General features: G+C 39.2%; 1 protein-coding gene across 5 annotated transcripts in view; it reads left to right on the top strand.

The window, feature by feature from the left end:
- LOC109914976 (protein-tyrosine sulfotransferase 2) overlaps positions 1-19,900 on the top strand; it is a 105,379-nt gene that overhangs the window by 76,485 nt on the left and 8,994 nt on the right. For all 5 annotated transcript variants that reach the window (XM_048611629.1, XM_048611630.1, XM_048611631.1 and 2 more), the window contains 4 exons: positions 7,159-8,107; positions 10,180-10,378; positions 11,718-11,768; positions 19,788-19,847. In XM_048611629.1, the coding sequence (XP_048467586.1) occupies positions 7,248-8,107; positions 10,180-10,378; positions 11,718-11,768; positions 19,788-19,823 (1,146 nt within the window). In that variant the 5' untranslated portion in view covers positions 7,159-7,247 and the 3' untranslated portion in view covers positions 19,824-19,847. The remainder of the gene's footprint in view (positions 1-7,158; positions 8,108-10,179; positions 10,379-11,717; positions 11,769-19,787; positions 19,848-19,900) is intronic.

Below are 19,900 nucleotides of genomic sequence, written 5' to 3'. Positions count from 1 at the left end.
TCTGGAGTATTGTGTCCAGTTCTGGTCGCCTCATTACAGGAAAGATGTGGAAGCGTTGGAAAAGGTGCAGAAGAGATTTACCAGGATGTTGCCTGGAACGGAGGGAAGGTCTTACGAGGAAAGGTTGAGAGAGCTAGGGCTTTTCTCTTTAGAACAATGAAGGATGAGAGGTGACTTGATAGAGGAGCACAAAACGATCAGAGGTATAGATAGAGTGGACAGCCAAAGATTTTTTTCCTAGGGTGGAGGTAGCTTTTACGAGGGGACATAGTTTTAAAGTGAAAGGAGGTAGATATCGGGGAGACATCAGAGGTAGATTCTTTACTCAGAATGGTCGGGGCGTGGAATGCATTGCCGGAGAGGGTAGTGGAGTCGGCCTCATTAGGGGCATTTTAAGCAGCTATTAGATTGGCATATGGATGATAGTATAAGGGAGCGGTGGAGGTTAGATAGACCTTAGGTTTCGGGTAAAAGTTCGGCACAACGTTGTGGGCCGAAGGGCCTGTACTGTTCTATGTTCTATGTTCTATGTTCTTAACACTCAAATTATCAGAATTACTAATTCAGATTTGAGCTAGCCTGGTGGAATTTGAACTTGTAACCTCCCAGGTTGTTAGCTTTCTAAAACATCATGCCAGCGACCCAGCAATGAATCATGCTGGTTTTGCACAAAATAGTTTTTGTTTATTTTGTAAAGTAATATCAAGCAATAGGGAATAAGCATACTTCTTGGAATCCTGATGTGGAATTCCTGAGGACTCTGACTTGGAAACAAAGGTTAATACTACAGGGCATAATAAAGCAACAGTCATTAATAAGGCTGGTATACCTACCTGTGTGGAGATAGACCAAAGTTGCCTGCACTAATCGTCTGTTGACCAGAACACACTTTTTAACTGATGTTACAGAAAATAATTCATAGGCGTGTACTTTTGTTATTGTTGTTTTGGACCAAACCAAACCAAACCCCCTCAAAATATATTAAGAAGGTAGCCTAGACACACCTTTTTAAAATAAGAAGAGATCTAAATTGTGTTCTGTATCCAGATGCAATTCGATTGGTCAAAGTACTCCACTTTAAGCAAAGCATACTTATTTTTTTCACATTTCAGTTAAAATACAGATAAAATAAAAATGAGAATTGCTTAACTCTAACTATCCACGCTTAACACACATTTTATATACAAAATATATACTCTTACTAATTACCTATTCTAACAGAGTAACATCCCATAAGCATACCCTTGGCAAAGGCAAATCCAGTAAAATAGATTCTCATATGCAATTCTAGCAGCAGAAAGAGAACCCCAGCTTTTAGCTATAGCACAGAGGAATAAGAGCTTCCACACCCAGCTTGAAGACTCCAGCAACTGCTGAAAGCTAAAACTCAAAATCCTGGTTCTGTGGGAACTTGACCCCACCCATTCAGGCTGCTTCCGTTGTTCCAACGTGTTAAAAACAAACCAAGGCCTCAAGCTCCTTACGTTATTGGCTTTGAGCAGACTTCTCTTCACCTCTGTCTCAACCTTTTTTCATTTCTTTATTTTTAAAAAAAGGATAAAATAATTCTCAAAGCCATTGCATCATTACACCGTTTTCCCCCCCCCACCCCAAAAAAACAAGCCAACAATATACAAAGATGACTTAGTTTTTAAAGAAACTTTGTCTTGCGCTATTAGTACACTACAATACATATACATTACATTGACACTAAGCATGTAAACATTCACTAATACAGTCCATTTTTAATCCTTTTTTTTAACCTCCCCAATGACCATCTCCATCTTAATTCATCAAAGCCACAGTGACATCGGCAATTATGTTCTCTTGTCCTGCAACGTGTATAATTTTGAAATCAAATGGTTGCAATAGTAGGGTCTGCCTAAACAGTCCGGTATTTTTATCCTTAAATTTTGCCAAAAACTTTTAAGGGGTTATGATCAGTATATACAATTATCTGAGACATGTTACTGGCAATGTTAATGTTGCAATGCCAACACTAAACTCAAGGTATCATCAATTGTGGAGTATTTCAGTTGATCGTCCACTTTTCTGGCAAAATAGCCCATAGGTCTTTCTACCTTCTTGTTGTCTTGAAATAGTGCAAGACATCTACATCACTTGCTTTGATAGCCACCTTGAATGGCTTTGCATAATTAGGTATGGCTAAGACTGGGGCAGTGGTTAACAGCTTTCAGACTGTTAATTGCCTTCTGACATTCCTCCTTCCACTGAAATTTTCTGCACTCCTTCAAATCAGTCAGTGGAGCAACCATACTGCCAAAATTTGGTAGGCACTTATGATTTAAAAACCAGTCAGTCACAGGAATCCTAGAAATACCCTCTTTCATTGGTGCAGTAGTGATTGTAATGAGGTCAGCCAGGTGGACCTCATAGTGAGTTCCCTGATTGGGACTGTTAATCTAATCTGGTTCACTCCAGGAGCTCTGGCTGACAGGTCAAAACAGGAGTGTCAGACATCCTGGTGCTTTTAGAATTGGCTCTGAGGGAGCTGGATCAGTATTAAGGACTCTACAGGGTGTAAATAAAGGGTGACATGGTGATTGGATACTGACCTCTGGAGTTACTTCAGTGGCAATGAGAGTAAAGGTGGTGTGCACAGCGCAAACCATCACGGAAGCCAACCTTTTATCCATGGACTTGATTTACGTAGCTCGCTGCTATGGAAAGGCCACCAACATTGGCAAAGACCCATCCCACTCTAGTAATGATCTCCTACAACCTCTTCCATTTTAGGCAGAAGATAGAGGCCTGAACATGCACCACCAGGTTCAGGAACAACTTCTTCCTGGCCATTATTAGACTGATGAATGATTTCTCTAGGCTCATAATGTTGATCTTGCCGACTGCATGCGCTGCATAATGTAACCTGCATGCCTCTTAAGTCTTTTTGATCTGTACCTCTTTGCTTACTATGATCTGTCTGTATTGCTTGTAAACAAACCTTTTCACTGTACTTCAGTACACATGACAATAAATCAATCCAATCAATCAATCAAAGTACACTCCTGAAGAAATTTGCTCACAATAGTCGTCTTTGAGTCGGGGTAAGCATTTCTGGCATTATGCCATTTGGGAAGCTTGGCTTGTTTGATCCTGCCCAGTATGCAGAAAGAATGGGTTTTTTTTTCTGGTGAAATGATATTGGGGCAGGTGAAAAACAATGAGTAACTCTCCTGAGAGATTGTGGACCTGTAGCTTTTTTCAGTTATTAGGAGCCTAACTTTCCCTGAGGCACCAGGTACAAAACATTGTCAAGAGATTGATTTTTGTAAAGAATATTACGAACCTAAGCCTCCTCTAAATCTGAAATGCAGTTGGGTTTTACTTGGCTGTTGGAGAACCGGGGAATCCACATCAGGATTTTTGACTAGGTTGGGATGACTGGCAGAGGCATTGTAACTTTGGATTGACCCTTAATGAGACGCTGAGAGATTGGATTTGGTATCTGAACTTAATGATGTAACCATGCAAAAGCGCCTAGTAGCTGAAGCCCAACTGGCCTTCAAAAAGGCACTACATCTGGCTTTACCATTGGAGAACACAGCAAGTAGAGCATATGAATTGCAGGGTATTCCGATGGAAGTGATACCCTTGTCAATCTGACTGAGCTTGAGGAACACCGCTTGAGTCAAGGCAATTGAATTGCTTCACTCAGGACATAATCCTGAACAAAGGGACTCTTGGTCAGCCCACAGCAAAACCCCAAAACCAAGCCAAGCCCCAGCCAAGCAGTTAAAATTTTTTTCAGGATTCAAGCCGGCAAGCCATTGCAGTTGCTCCTGGGATGCGGACTGGAGACAGCAAAAGTCCCACAAGACCTAAATTGAGAGAACTCGTGGGCCTGTTATTTTCCTCAAGTCTGTGGGGCACAGTATCAAACACTTTTTTTTTTACTTTTTGAAAGCCCATGTAGATCATATCAACAGTCTTCTCCCTCTTAGAGCCTTTCTATTACCACCACAAAAAACCCCTCCAAGTTAGACAACATGATTTTTCCCCTTCAGAGGGAATTAGTCAGTTCCTTTTCATGTGATGACTAATTGTGTCCTGAATAATTGTTCCAGAAGCTTTGCCATCCCTGAAGTTAAACTGACTGGTCTGTGATTGTTGCGCTTATTCTTACAATCTCTATAGCGTCATAGTCATACAGTACGGAAAGAGACCCTTCGGTCCAAACGGTCCATGCTGACCATAATCCCAAGCTAACCTAGTCCTATCTGCCTGCACTTGGCTCATATCCCTCCAAACATTTCTTATTCATTTACTCATCCATATGTCTTTTAAATGTTGTAACTGTTCCTGCATCCATCATTTCCTCTGGAAGTTCATTCCACACATGAACCACTAGGCTTCTTTTCTTTTTAAAAAAAACTTGCCCGTCATGTTCTCTTTTTATTAAGTTTTCCTTCTCTCGCCTTAAAAAAAAAAATAGTCTTGCGATTACTCACCCTAGGGAAAAGACATCTGCCATTCACCTTATCTATACCCCTCCTAAATTTATAAACCCCTGTAAGGCCACCCACTCAACTTCCTACGCTCCAGTGAAAAAAGTCCCAGCCTATCCAGTCTCTTCCCTATAACTTAAATCTTCCATTCCTGGCAACATCGTGGTAAACTTTTTCTGAACTCTCTCTCCAGTTTAGTAGTATCCTTCCTATAACAGGGTGACCACAACTGGACACATTATTCCAGAACAGGCCTCATCAATGTCCTGGACAAACTCAACATAACGTCCCAACTCCTATACTCAAAAGCTTGAGTAACGAAGGCAAGCATGCTAAATGCCTTCTTAACCACCCTGTCAACATGTGATGCAAATTTCAAAGAATTATGTACCAAACCCCTACATCTTTCTGTTCTAAAACGCTACCATATCTCTTCAAATGTATTTAGATCCTATCTTTCAGAATCACCTCCAACAACTTATTCACCACCAAAGTCAGACTCAGGTCTGCAGGTCCTAGGCTTTCTTGAACAACACTGTAACATATGCAATTCTCCTATAGTTTAGCACTTTCTCCTGAGTCTGGTGAAGACCTGAAAGATTCTGTTTAGTGCCTTGTCAAGCTTGTGTATCAACAGTCTATCTGACACAAGGGGAGATGATGGCCTAGTGGTATTATTGCTGGACTGTTAATCCAGAAACCCAGATAATGTTTTGGAGACCTGGGTTCAAATCCCACCACAGCAGATGATGGAATTTGAATTCAATAAATATCTGGAATTAAGAGTCTAATGATGACTGAATCCATTGTCGATTGTCAGGAAAACCCATCTAGTTCACAAATGTCCTTTAGGAAAGGAAACTGACATCCTTACCTGTGACTCCAGACCCACAGCAATGTGGTTGACTCTGAACTGCACCCCCGAGCAATTAGGGATGGGCATTAAATGCTGCCTGGCCAGCGATGCTCTCATCCCATGAATGAATAAAGACAAAAAAAACTATTTTCTCATCAATTTTGAACCTGTCTAGCAACTGAGGTTTTTTTTTATCACCACCATTTACATTTGAGAGATTGTATGCCTAAACTGCTCATACACTAGAGTTTAGGAGGATGAGAGGAGATCTAATTGGGGTATAAAACAGCCTAAAGTGAATTGATAAAGTCAATGTAAAACAGATGCTGCTTCTTGTGGAGCAATTTGGAATGAGCATTCATAGATTTAGGCTAAGGAGTGGCAGGTTTGAAACCAGTGAGACATTACTTCTCTCGAAGGGTTGGGATCTGTGGGATTCACTACCCCAGAGTGTGCCAGATGCTGGGACACTGAATAAATTTAAGGAGACGATAGACAGATTTTTAATTAGTAACAGGTTAAAAGGTTGTGGGGAATGTGCAGCAAGGTGGAATTGAGGCCGAGATGAGATCAGCCGTGATTGTATCGAATGGCAGAACAGGCTCAAGGGGCTAAATTACCCATTTCTGCTCCTAATTATGTTCTGAAGTTCTTGTATACCTGTAGAAGACTTTGAGACACCCATTTATGTTGATTGTCCGTCTTTTCTTATTTATATTTACTTCTCTTACTTGCTTTTTCACCTCGCATCTGAACTTCCTCTTGGTTCTTGATTGCATTATCTGCCACACACCTGTCATAAGAATTTTGTTTTTTTTTTCTTTGTCTTAATGTCTGTCTCTTTTGATGTCAAGGGTGCTCTGGATTTGTTTATCCTAGTTCCCATTCAGGGGATATGCCACAGCTATACCTAAACCAATCTCTTTTTGAAGGTAGTGCATTGTTCGTTGAGATTTTCCCCAAGAATCTCCTTATTCAGTCTATGCGTTCTTGCCCCATGAAGACAGCGATACACCAATTGATTTTACTTACTCTGGATTGACAAATGTCATTCTCCATCATCATCCTGAACCTTATGATCTATGCTTCTTTGCTGTCTTCACTCCAAGAACATCCATGAGAAGCTTTCATGCTCAACCTCAGTATTAATGCAAGGAACAATACCAGTAAATGAAACATTCAAGTTGAATAGCAAAACAGTTCATCTAGGCCTCTCCTTGGGATGAAGGTGTTGGCTAATCAAGAATGGCTAAACTGGCTAATGGCTAATTAAAGTTTAAAAGACTGTGGGATAATCTTATTGAAACATGTAAGATTCTAAAGAGGCTTGACAAGGTAAGTGCTGAGAAGACGTTTCCATGAGTGGGGATCATTTCAAATGTGGACATTATCATTCAAAACTAAGATGCAAAGGAATATCTTCTGGAGAGTACTGAATGTCTGGAATTCTGTACCCTGTAGAGTTTGCTGGGACTAGATCACTGAAAGTATTAAAGACGAGGTAAATAGATTTTTGAAGTATCAAGAAGTTGAGGCCTGAGGTTGAACTGTCATGATCTTATCAAATAGTGGGGCAGGCTTGAGGGACTGAATGGCCTACTTCTGTTCTTATCTCTTATGTTCTTATGAATACATGTCGCTTCTCATTTTTGTGAAGGTCCTGAGATATAATTTTATTGTGATGGTTTAAAACTAGGCACTCTTGTATTTCTTCCAATGAGTGCAAGTTGTAAAGGTTTGGTATCATGTCTCTTCTCGGATACATTAAAGGTGCTTGTTGGCAATTCTAGAATTGTAGAGGATTGTGTTCTCATTTATTCTTTCTTGTTACAGAGCTGCAATGAAACCTTATTAAAATGAGAGAACCTGAACATTGAAGCTGAAAAGCCGTACAAACCTGTACAGGAGTGAAACTATCCAATATGCGCATCAGCACGAGAAGAATCGTTCTACTTACTTGCTGTGCTGTTGCTACTATGATGGTGTTTCACATGGGCCAGCACATGTGGGAATGCCAGCAAATATTGAATCAGAATGGGGGCTGGTTCAATGGCAGACGAACGCATAGTATGATGAAACCAGAAAAGGATGAATTGGTCATGTATAACTCAAAAAACATTGAATATCGCTACAGTAAAAATATGCCTCTAATCTTCATAGGTGGAGTGCCCCGAAGTGGGACAACATTAATGAGAGCCATGATGGATGCACATCCAGAAATACGCTGCGGTGAAGAAACTCGGATCATTCCACGTGTGCTGGCCATGCGTCAGGTGTGGTCTAAATCAGAACGTGAAAAGATGCGCTTGAATGAGGCAGGAGTGACAGACCATGTCCTAGACGCGGCATTGCAAGCATTTATTTTAGAAGTAATTGCAAAACATGGTGAACCAGCAAAATACTTGTGCAATAAGGACCCTTTCACCTTAAAGTCTTTAAATTATCTGTCCAAACTGTTTTCACAATCTAAATTTATTCTGATGATACGAGATGGCCGGGCATCGGTGCATTCCATGATTACAAGAAAAGTGACGATTGCTGGATTTGACCTTAACAGCTACAGGGATTGTATAATCAAATGGAATAAAGCTATTGAAATTATGTATGGACAGTGTATGGAGGTGGGACCCTCCAGGTGCCTCTCTGTTTATTATGAGCAGCTAGTATTGCATCCCAGAAAAACTATGGAAGAGATCATGACATTTCTGAATATTCCATGGAATGATGCTGTTTTGCATCATGAAGAACTAATAGGAAAATCAGGAGGAGTCTCGCTTTCAAAGTGTGTTTGTGCTTTTTTTCTCTTTGCTTTTCCCACTTCCTTCTTGAAGAGATTAACTGTTACAGGAAATAAAAGCAAATCTGAAATAAAAACAATGTTCTGGAGAATCTCCGCAGGTCTGGCAACATCAGTAGAGAGAGAAACAGAGTTAGACTCTGGAGTTCCAAAGAAAAAACCATATTGGACTTCTAATGTTAAATCCCTGTTTTTCTCTACACTGATTCTACCAGACCTGAGTTTCTCAACATTTTGCTCTTATAACTTCTACAAGGGTCTTGGCTTGCTACAGTTCATGTGCAGTAGTAATGGGGAGCTGGTTTGACATCCATGCTGAAGCTGTACTCACCCAATGTTCGCTGATACCACTTGCTAACAGGAGGTTATTACAAAGCAGTCAGCAACTTGCCAACTTTTTCCCAGCTGAGGGTTCTTGGGTCTATCATAACATCCCCAATGTCACCTTGGGACAGAATTGAACCTTCTAACCTTTCAGGCTGCTTTTATTTTTGATACATCTTTATTAAAGCAGTATAATGCTGAGAAATGGTAGCTCTTAAATTCTGTAATCATGTAGTATAACATCCCCATGTACTTCAGAGGAACAATTAGCCAACAAAATTTTGACACTGAACCTAATCAGGAAATATTAGAACAGTTGACCATTAGCTTGGTCAACAAGACTGGTTTTAAGAAGCCTCTAAATGAGGCAGAGTTTTAAGGACCAAATTCTGTTGCTTGAGGTCGAGCCAGTTGATGACAAGTCAGTGTTACCTCTACTTCCCCTTTTTGTGTATACTGCCCATTTGTTGCACCACATAGTCCGTTTTTAAGGTTGCTACACACTTGCACATGTGCATATCTTGAAGGGACTAATTCGTATGTGCAGCTTGTTTGTCCTGTATTAAAGTTCTAGATTGCCATGTGATCTTGCACCTGCATATCTTGCAGGGAATGTTTACTGACAAAAAAAGGTATATGGAGATTTGGCAGATGGTAGGATTCAAGGAATTTAGAAATATGGAGGGTCAAGGCAATTTAAAATCGGATGAATTTTGATGTTGAGGTGAAACTAGACCAGGAAATCAGACAACATGTGATGGAAGAACAAGACTGGACACATGTCCAGATAGATGACTAACTGCTTGATCAAAGAGGTAGGTTTTAAGAATCATCTTAAAGAATGATATTAGTCCTGTATATGCAGCCCACATTGTTATAGGGTCAATATTCAACATGCCACCTCGGCCCTCAAGATAGAAAACATCTGATTTGAATTTCTTTTGAAATTGGTGGAAATTTTAAAATCAGGAGGTATCTGTACTAGGCAGCTGAACCACAACTTCTGTTTTCTACTTGAATTACAAGTTTAAATTCTGGCCTTATTTTTTTTTTTCAAACTAATTTCTATTGAAGTGAACCATTTAACAGATTAGCTGGCTTGTCCACCATGTAGCACCAGCCCATCAGTGAATTTTTTTTTTTTTAAGACAAAAAGTCTTGCTCTAATAGATGCTTTGTTTCATGGGTGTCCTAATGTTTTTTTTTTAATTTCTTCCCCCTTTCAGACCAAGTAATTGGCTTTCATCAGCCAGCAGCATTTGCAGGGTAATAACATGGGGCATTGCCCAAATTTTGTATTGCTAAGTACTGATCTCTACTGTAATGGTTGTATTTAATTGTGATCTCACTTTTTCCCATTTTGGCTTTCAAAATGAAGAGTGGATATAATTGGATTTGTGATTTATGACCTGCAATGTGCGGATAGCACAGTATTGGCCAGTAAGGTATGAAAACATGTATCTAATTACCCTGATACTTAACAAATAGGATTAATGAGGGGAATATTGATATTTTGTAAAACAACTGCTGCCATCAGCAATCTACTCTTTTGTTACAAGGACTTTGCAAGCGATATAGGAAAACTAAAGTTAAAGCCTGGAGTATTCTTTTGAAACGTCCAACTCTATCCAAGGTCTACATGATTTAGGTTGCTAACTAGAAATTAGTAGTAGACTAATTTAATCATAAATTTGGTACTTTTAAAAGCTCTCTACATTTTTCTCCCTTCACAGAATTGAACGATCCACTGACCAGGTTATCAAGCCAGTTAATCTCGAGGCCTTGACCAAATGGGTGGGACATATTCCAAATAGTGTGGTTGAAGACATGGCGCGGATAGCACCTATGTTGGCCAAGCTGGGATATGATCCCAATGCCAACCCACCAAATTATGGGAATCCTGATGCACTTGTTGTAAATAACACCAAAAGGGTATGTGAGAAATGTTTTATTACAAATAATTTGTGTAGCTTCCTAACATTTCCCCCTCCCACCACCCTGGAAACATGCATGCAAGTCTGATATTGCTGCTGTTCAGGCAACTACAAAGGAATGTATGAGACTGGTAGGTAATTAATTGTTCCTCCATTTGATCTGCATATTTCTCATCTTTCCCCTCCTCCATCAAGCTCTTAAGGAGATGATTCTCCTATTTTGCAACTTCTGTCATGAAGTTCATGAGTGTTGCAAAGAGTATCATTTCAGTGTATAAGTAGTTGCTCTTCACATGAGAGATTCGAAGTCTGGAGGACATGAGAGCCCAGCTTAATTCTGTACTCGCATATCATTTGCTTGTGCAAGAATCACTGAATAAAGTTTAAGAATGCATGATTTGTGTTTTCTTTTTCCCCTCTTTCTCTTCTTGAGAGATTAATTTTATGCCCCAGGTATGTACATACCTCCCACCTCTCTGGAACAGATCACAAATGGGTGATCATTTCTATTTGTGGGAAAGATCAGCATTCAGGAATTGATCTATACATGGAGCTACTTGGACTACTAAAGGACCAGTAGGGTGGTCAGAAAACATTGACACGTGTTATGCTGGTATTGTTCTGAGCTCCGTATTGAGTAGGACCAACAAATGGCATCCCATACCCATACCTAAAACAGACCTTAGGCCTCATATGAAAAAGGTCTAATGCCTTTTTGGCTGCTCACATCAGAATCTGTTTGCCCTGAGGCAATGGTGCCATTTTGGGCTGCAGGTTTTAAAAAAAAAACAGCTCAGGATGGCCTGCAACTGAAAGATGTAAATAAACAGAATAAAAGAACACCAAATTTAACTACTGTCCTCCAAATCAACTATAGTTTTCAACAAGTTTGGTATCCCCTCCTAATATCAATGCAAGAATAGAAGAAGAACGCTAGATTGATTGAGGCTTCTCAAGTGTTCTAGATGGGACTCCGCTGACCTGGATAAACTAGTGTTTTGTGGCTCAAAAATGAATGGGAGAATGGCTTAAGTACTGCAAAGAAGATTTGTTTATGTTTCCCTTCAGTTTCAGATTGCCACCATCCCTTTTGTGATGTGCTATGTATCTATTGATATAGTAAACAAATTTGATGCTGGGTACATCGAACGTGTGTTAGATCCTCAACTTCGATTTTTAACATTAAGTGGAAGGAATCATTTGTTCTGTGGCCTTAGTATGTCTGGCTCTGGATATTTCTTTCCAGTCTGAATTCTAGAAGAATAGAAAATGCTATCAGCCTTGAGTGAGTTCAGTTCAGGTGCTAATACAATTTGTGTTCTTCATATTTTACACAGGTCTTGCAAGGTGACTTTAAAACACCTGTCAATTTAAAAGGACCTTCTCCGGTAGGAAAACAATATTTATAATCTTTTTCAGGCAATTGTCAGCAAACTGTTGGCATCAATTTGGAAATTGTTGTCCACATGCTAAACTAGCATTCTTAAAGAAGCCAATCGACTGTCACTAATTTCTATAATGGGCAAATATTTGACACTGCTAAGCTTAGTGAATTAAGAACTTACCTGGGTGCTTCTGCTGTTTTGTTGCAAAATAATGTCTAAAATAGATCCCTAGTAAAACTGATCAATGATCTAAGAATTTCCTAATACCAGTCAGTTCTTGTTAGCTGGCCATCGGGTTTCACACAATTTATAATTTTGATCACCCAGTTGTTACTTAACTCATGTCCAATAGAACAGATAAGGAGGGGTACACTTGTCAAGTTGATCAACTCGTGTCTCATTATTTGAGACTGTGAATAAGGTTTTCTTTCATACTTGTGATGAAATTAAACATTAGTTTATTTTTAGTGATGGATATTTTAAATCCACCTGCTCAGATGTGTTAAGACCCACCTCTGAAGGAGGTGGGACTTGAGCCTAGGCCTTCTGGCTTAGAAATAGGGACATACCACTGCGCTACAAGAACCAGCAATGCATCCACTGAAGCCTGAGCTTTAATAACATTTCTGCTGGTTTCCAGTTGAGGACCTTTCATGATTGAACAACTGTGATAACCACTACATCACAAAAAATGGGTTTCTGTGGTGATACATTTTATTCCATTCTCTGCACAAAAATACAATTCCAGGCGATTAGTGTTCTTAACATGGCCACTCTGAATATTTAACAGAAACCTTCAGTATGTTTGTTTATTTCTTTTGGATAGCTCCCAGCTTCTGATCAGCATCTTCTCGTTACGTGTGCTGGTTTTGAGACTATAATTTCTGTATCGTGTTGCATTTTGCTCTAATTTTGATGTTTGAATCTCAATATTTATCACAAGTAAAATAGAGTTTCTCAGTTCAAAGTATTAGCTAATGTATATTTATTCCATGATTACCTTCCTGATTTGGATTTTATCTTTATTTGGATTTTATATAACATTTTTGTTCCATCACAGTTAATGTAAATTTTACCTGCACTGGCCAGTTGAATTCTATACCTCTGAATGTAACTTAACGTGGATTGGAAACCTATTTAATGCCCTCCTCAGATTTTATGCTCCATTGATGTCAGTAGAACATACAATCAGACAAGGCATAAAATGCAAACATAAGTTTATCCCATCTCCAGGTGGCTTTGGTAAAATTAGTGCTCATCAGACAGAGCTAATAATAACCTCATTCATACAAAATCAGAAAGCTCGTAGAAGCTAACGCAGCTCCAGGAAGATGTGACAGAGCCTCCAAAAAGCCAACAGTCCAAAACAAATTACAAGTATAAGACAAAGATATGAAGCTAGAATTTCAGAGACCATTTCCAGAGTACATGCCATGGAATTGGGCACAGAAATTGGGAGTACAATAATTTAGTAGCCAATTTAATGAGACTGTGCCAACGATATGAAGTTTGCAAAAATTTACTTCATTGAAACTGTGCATGCATTGAAGATGCACTGAAAGAAATATTTATTATAACTTAAACTCAAGGAAGATCCTAGTAACCAAATTTACCCATGTCCAAACACAGCACAATAACATGACTGTATACAACAAGGAAATTGAGGGCAACGTGCCTAGATTTTTCCAATATTGACTGGCAGACAAGGTAACTTGGTGCTGACTCTGGATTGAAACATAAATCTAATCAAAGTCACAGATAACGTCCTTGGAATAGTTCCGGTGGTGAGTTTTCCTCATTGCAGCTTTTGACATGTCTGATTGCATTTCCCTGCTTTCAGGCTTCTTTTCTGATTTTCAACTCGTGTATTAACCTTTTGCTTGGTTCAAATTCTAAAGATTCAATTGTAATCAGAGCATCATCTCCGGTAGGGGCTTCTGTTTTTCTGTCACCTCCAGAGTTCCCCAACAATTTTGCCTTCTGTTTTTGCTACTCCTTCTTCACCTGTATCCTGCACTTCAGTGATACAATTAAATGCTTGCCAATGGATCTGCTTTTCTACTGAGGACAGAGCAAACCCCCCCTGCCCCCCAACCCACCAAGAGCTACAGGCCCAATAAGATATTTTAAGAATGTAACTGGTAGTGTAGATAAAGGGCAATCTAGAGTAATGTATCTGAGCTTGTAGATGACCCAAAGTGAGATAGGAATTTAAGTTTTTCAGAAAATAGATTTTGCAAAGCAAGAAACACAAGTGCTAGGTGATGTATAACCGAGAGAAGTGCATTTTTGCAAGTAAGAATAGATGAGCAGAACTTTTTTGTTCTGAAAAGCATGGAGTTTCTGATTTATGCTCAGATTTGGTATACTGGTACAAAGAGTACGGGAAGTTAGCATTAGTTTTCAAATCCTTCATGAGATGTGATTGTCAGTGACGAGACCAGTATTTGTTGCCCATTATTGCATGGGCAAATAGAAATAGTGAGTCTATACTGCATTGTGATTTGGACCATGTATCAGTGACAAAGGAAATTCCACCAGTAATCTTTCTGCTATATTGTCTGAATTCAGTGGAAGGACCACTGAACAAGCAGTACTGTCCTTCCTGAAGTGAGCTTTACATGAATGTAGGCAAAACTCTTGCAAGACCAACCACAATGGACTGGCCACTGGATGGCTGGAAGAGTGTGTCCTAGTCATGTGCTTTTTTTCCCTCAACTCACAAGTAGCCAAAATTCTAAGGGAGGACAAGGAAAATGTTGCAAAGATGCTCTGAAGCTCTCTTTGAAACTTGATAAAATTGACATTAAAGACTGTGAGGAGTTGCTGCCAATCATTCTGTCCCTCCACTGCATCATGCATTGAATGCAAGCAACTTAATGGGACAAAATAGTGGCAGAGAAGGAAAGAAAAGAGAAAATCCTGCACTCTGGATCCCACTACCTTGAAATTTCCTGTCCCATCTTTACAAAGATCTGCAGGTCAAGAATTGGCCCGTTCAGTCACATGAAGACCATGGGGAAAGTTTGTGACCCTCGGTTGATGTCATCTTAATTCGAAGGATGAGGCATCATCTTAAAGGCAGTTATCTACAGCTACAATATTTTTACGAAGGGAGTTCCAGATTTTTTTTGAAGCGAGCAATAGTGAAGGAGCAGTGACATTGTTCCAAGTCAGGATGTCATGTGGCTTGGAGGAACTGATGTTAGCAATAGGTATTGCTGTTCCCATTTGCATGCTAGTAGAAGTTGCAGGCTTTGTGTTACTTGCTGCACAATTCTCAGCCTCTGACTTCTTATCACCATTATATCTATGTGGCTTGTCCAATTAAGTTTCTGATCAATGGTGAATCCTCTCCAAAATGTTGATTGGTAGGCAGTTCCGTGATAGTAATTGACCATTATCTGGTTCTTGTGTGATGTGAAAAGAGCTAGTTGTTTCAGAGTATCTTAAATGATTAAGAATTCACTCCCTTACAGAATTGTGCTTCTACCTACAGCACATTTGACTGCAGAAGCCCAAGAAGGTAACTCAGTACCATCTTCTGAAGGGCAATTAAGGACGGGCAATAAATGTTTCCCCATCCAGAGACACCCATGTCCTATGAGCAAATTTTAAAAGACTATTCTAATCTTAGTTTTAAAACAGTATGTAATTGGTGATCGGATTAATAAAATATATAAAAAACATCATAAAGGAATAGTATAAATTAAAATTCAAAGATGGCAGGTTAGGTGATGTCACCTGGGTGGAGGTTGCTGCAGGCTGGAGGCAGTGGAATAGTGGTGAAGTCACTGGGCATTACTGCAGAACTATAGGTATAATGGGTTCAAATTTCACCGTGGTAGATATGAAATTTGAATTCAGCAAAAATTTGGAATAGGTAGCCTACTGGCATAATGACGACCATGTTGTCACTGATTGTCATAAAAATCCATCTGGCTCACTAATAACATTTAGGAGAAGACAGTTCTGCCATTTTTACCTGGTCTGGCCTACATGTGACACAGTATGTGACTACAGCAATACGGTTTACTCTTAACTGCCCTCTGGGCAATTCGGGATGGATAATAAATGCTGGTGTGGCATCTTCTGGTAATCCAGAGCGAACAAGTCTGCAGCAAGTGTTAAGTGCACGCAATGTTGTCTTCAAGATTCAACTAGAGGCTGAACTACATACTGCAACACATCAGTGAGGGTGAAAGATACCTGGATTGTTTTATACCAGGATGCAATCGTACCAGTTAAGATAGAGTATTCTGATTTAATGAATGGTCAGGAACATTAGGGAATGCGGAAAGGATTGTAGTAAGTCGTAGAAGAAGGAGGTAACATTAGGAAGGGAATTGACATCATTCTTCACAGCAAAGAGTCCAAACAGCTATGTTTCTTTCCTGGTGCCAGAATTCAGGACATCTGCCTCAGTCTGGAGTGGAGCTTGTACTGGGAGAGTGATGATCCAGTGGTTGTGGTCCATGTCCGTAGCAATGAAAATAGTACTGAGAGGTTATGTATACAGAGAATGTGGAGTTAACAGTGAATTGAAAAGCAGAATCTCTGGATTATTACCTTAAATGAATGCAAATTGTTAGTGTTCTTAAAATTAGAGTTGAATATGTGGCTCAAAGACTAGTGTGGGAGAAGTGGGGGATTCTAGTTTGTGGGGCACTGACATGGATATTGGAGAAAGTGGGGCTGTACAGTTGGGAAAGTCTACATCTGAACCACACTGGGATCAGTATTCTTGTGGATCACATAACTAAGGAGATAAAGGATTTTAAACTAAACAGTGGGGGCAAGGGTTCAATATAGAAAGATAAGGTGTATCAAAGAGTAGAGTTAAGATTTGGAAATGAGGGTTAGAAAATTGTTGGAAGGGACAGAAGAAAAGAATCCTAAGAGTACAGTGCAATAACAGTCACGACCAGATGTTACAAAAATTTAAAAAAAAGATGCAACGTAGTTCTGAATCTGAATGTGCAAATAACAAAGTTAACAAATTTAGTGCATGTTGGAGTAAATAAATGATTTGAAAGCTATTGGAGAGCTGCGGCTTCAGGATGAAAATGTCATGTTCTCTTCAATATTCAGGGCCAATCGTGAATAGGAAACTAAATAAAGTTGGGGCAGTTAATCAAAGAAGGCATTTGTACAATCATTAGGTATGACCTTGGTTCAAGAGATTTGAGATCTAAAATCAATTTGAGTGGGGATGAGGAATAATAGGAGAAATGAAACTGGCAGGTGTGATCTACAGCCCCTAATGCTAATCATAATGTAAGGCAAAGCATGCAATAAGATCTATTGGGTGCTTGTGATTTAAAACAAAGTTTATAATCATGGGTAATACTTTTGAGAGAGTTTCTCGGTGCAGCATGTTCTGGAGCTGACCAGAGAGCCGGTTAGGTTAGACTTGGTATGATATAATGTGACACAATTAGTTAATGATCTGAATAAACGCACCCTTGGGTAGCAGCAAACATATGGTTGAATTTTGCATCCACTTTGAAAGGGAGAAGATTGGGTCTAAGACTAGTGTTTTAAACCTAAGTAAGGGCAACTATGTGAGGATGAAAGCTGAACTGGTTGAAGTAGACTAGCACACTAGACTAGGGGATAGATCAATAGAGATACAGTGGTATTTATTTAAGGGTATATTTATAAATAGTAAGATAATTTGTATTACTGCTATTTTTGAAAAAAATTTCCAAAGGAAGGACCCACCATCCATGACTAACTGAAGGAGTTAGGGTACACCAGGGAATGACCACAAGTTTAATTAGGAGTAAGAAATTAGTGTATGAGAGGAGTCTAGTTACAGATGTGAAAACTCCGTGAGAGTTTCTATGGCTGTTTAAAACTAGAGTAAATAAAGTGAGTGATAGTTCTCCTAGAGTGTGAATGGGAAGGAAATAGATAATGAGGAAAATAGCACACGAAATTACCAAATATTTTGTTTCTGTCTTCTTTGTAGCTGACGGGGGAGGGGAGTGGAAATTCTAGTAATAGCTAGAAGTCAGGAGTGGAAAGGAGACAGCTACTTGGTAAAGTGGCAATTACTAAAGTCTCTCGGTCCTGATGGACTTCATCCTAGTGTCTTAGATAGTTAATGAGGTAGTAAAAGCATTGGTGCTAATTTTCTAAAAGACCTAGAATCAGAGAGACGGATGTTTAGTGCCTCAGGAAATCGAGGGTTGTAGAGAATTTGCAGGAAAATAGAAATAAGGCAGAAATTCAACAGTGATCATGTTGAAAAGTGGGAGTACGTTGAAGGGCATATGGCCTACTGCTTGTATTTCTTATGTTCTTTTGTGATTTGAGTGGAACGTAACAAAAGGGACAAATATCACTTTGTGGGAACCACCTATCACAATAATGCAGACACATTGTAATTGAGCAATACTTATTCTTGGAACAATTTTGAAAGAGCAGTGTTTGAATTTTTGTTTATTGACAAGTCAATAGGTCATTCAAGTTGTTTTAGCATGCTTGCAATTATCCAGACTTTTCCAAAAATACACTTGCTATGCATGTGTACAGCACATATATAAAGAGCTTACCTTGTAAAGAAAGGTTGAGTAAGTTGGATTTGTGATCCTATTGAAACATAAAAGATCCTGAAGGAACTTGATTGGATGGATACGGGAAAAATATTTCCTCTCATGGGAGACGAAACATAAGAGGCGTTACGAAGTTGGATAGAGTTCGTGAATTAGAAGGCAGGAAGTTAGAATTTGTTGGTGAAAATGATTGTGGGGAAAAGACTGCTGTGGTCCCTTTTTAAGACCTTGTGTTTTGTGCACCTGCATTTGTAAGCCTCCAAGCACAGACAGAGTGCCTGAATAGAAACATATTTTGTATAGAACAGCCAAGCAGCAAATTTTCCAAGACAAGTTTGAATGTGGCCAATTAATTTAAAGGAAGCCCCTTGATACAGAAGCCAATTGAATTTAAATCTGATGGTGTTGACAACCTGAAACCAATCCTATAAGAATTTGATTATGTCATTACGGGTACATAAGGGGAGGGCTTTTGGAAAATCAGAGAGCCAACTGCCATCTGGAAGAGAGAAACAACTGCCACCTGCCAGAGTTAGCATCATTGAGTTCTGAGAAAGCCCATCTAATTCATCAAAGATGCCATGGTATTTTAGCTCAAAGTCCTCATTGAAGAAATTATAGAGAAAATATCCTGACATCAGAATTAGTGGAAGAAAGGCGTTTAAAGAGACCGAGATGACAGAATATTCTAGAAGACAGTCTGTGTGAACTTGGAGAGATTATGTTCTAATTTATTGCTTCTTATTAATTGGGTTTATATTAGTGGGACTTGTTTTTATTTAAACAGCATTCCAGTAGAATTTACACCATTAGGGAGTAGTTAGTAGTCTAAGGGGGAATTGTTGGTTTGTTGGTAATTTTGTTAATTTGTTCATTTTTTCATTGTTGGGTTAAATAAATAGATCATTTCTTGTAAAGTGGAGATGAGAGATTTTCTTTCTTTTAACCACTCTTAATACATTACGAAGGGAAAGATTAGCTTTTCTGGGTGTTTTGGGAGTAATTATTAGAGGGGAACCCTTAATCCTGTCATAACAGATAGTGAGCTTGTGATTTAGTTTAATTATCAGAGGGGTTCGGTTATTCCCTGTCATAGTAGAGGTCTCCATTTTAGATTGCGATGAAAATTTTCCTGAGGGTTGTTACTGGGTTTCTCTTCCTTTAAAATTCAGTTGAGGTTTAGTCATTAAATTTGTTCAAGGCTAAGTTAGATACATTTTTCATGGTCAAGAATCCAGGACTATGTGAGGCAGATAAGAAAGTGGAGTTGAGACCACAACCAGATCAGCCATGACTTTCTCAAAGGGCAGAGCATGCTTGAAGGGCAAAATTGCCTGCTTCTGCTATTCAGAGTTCCACCGTGGAAAAGACCATGTGAAAATTCTTTTATTTATTCTTTAGCTGAAAATCTCTACTTCCAAAACAGGATACTGTTTAATTCTGTGACTTTGCTTTCTTGTAGGTAAAGCTGAATGTTACAGCAACTGGATTTCGGTAGCAACAAAACAGTGGATAATGACAAGTATGTGCACTTAATCTTTTATACTTTAGCTCAACTTAAAAGCCACTACAATG

Source organism: Rhincodon typus, chromosome 24, assembly GCF_021869965.1.
Source record: "Rhincodon typus isolate 14 chromosome 24, sRhiTyp1.1, whole genome shotgun sequence".
NCBI classification, from domain to species: domain Eukaryota; kingdom Metazoa; phylum Chordata; class Chondrichthyes; order Orectolobiformes; family Rhincodontidae; genus Rhincodon; species Rhincodon typus.
Note: the sequence above shows the minus strand (reverse complement) of the source record. Positions and strands in the feature narration are given on the sequence as shown.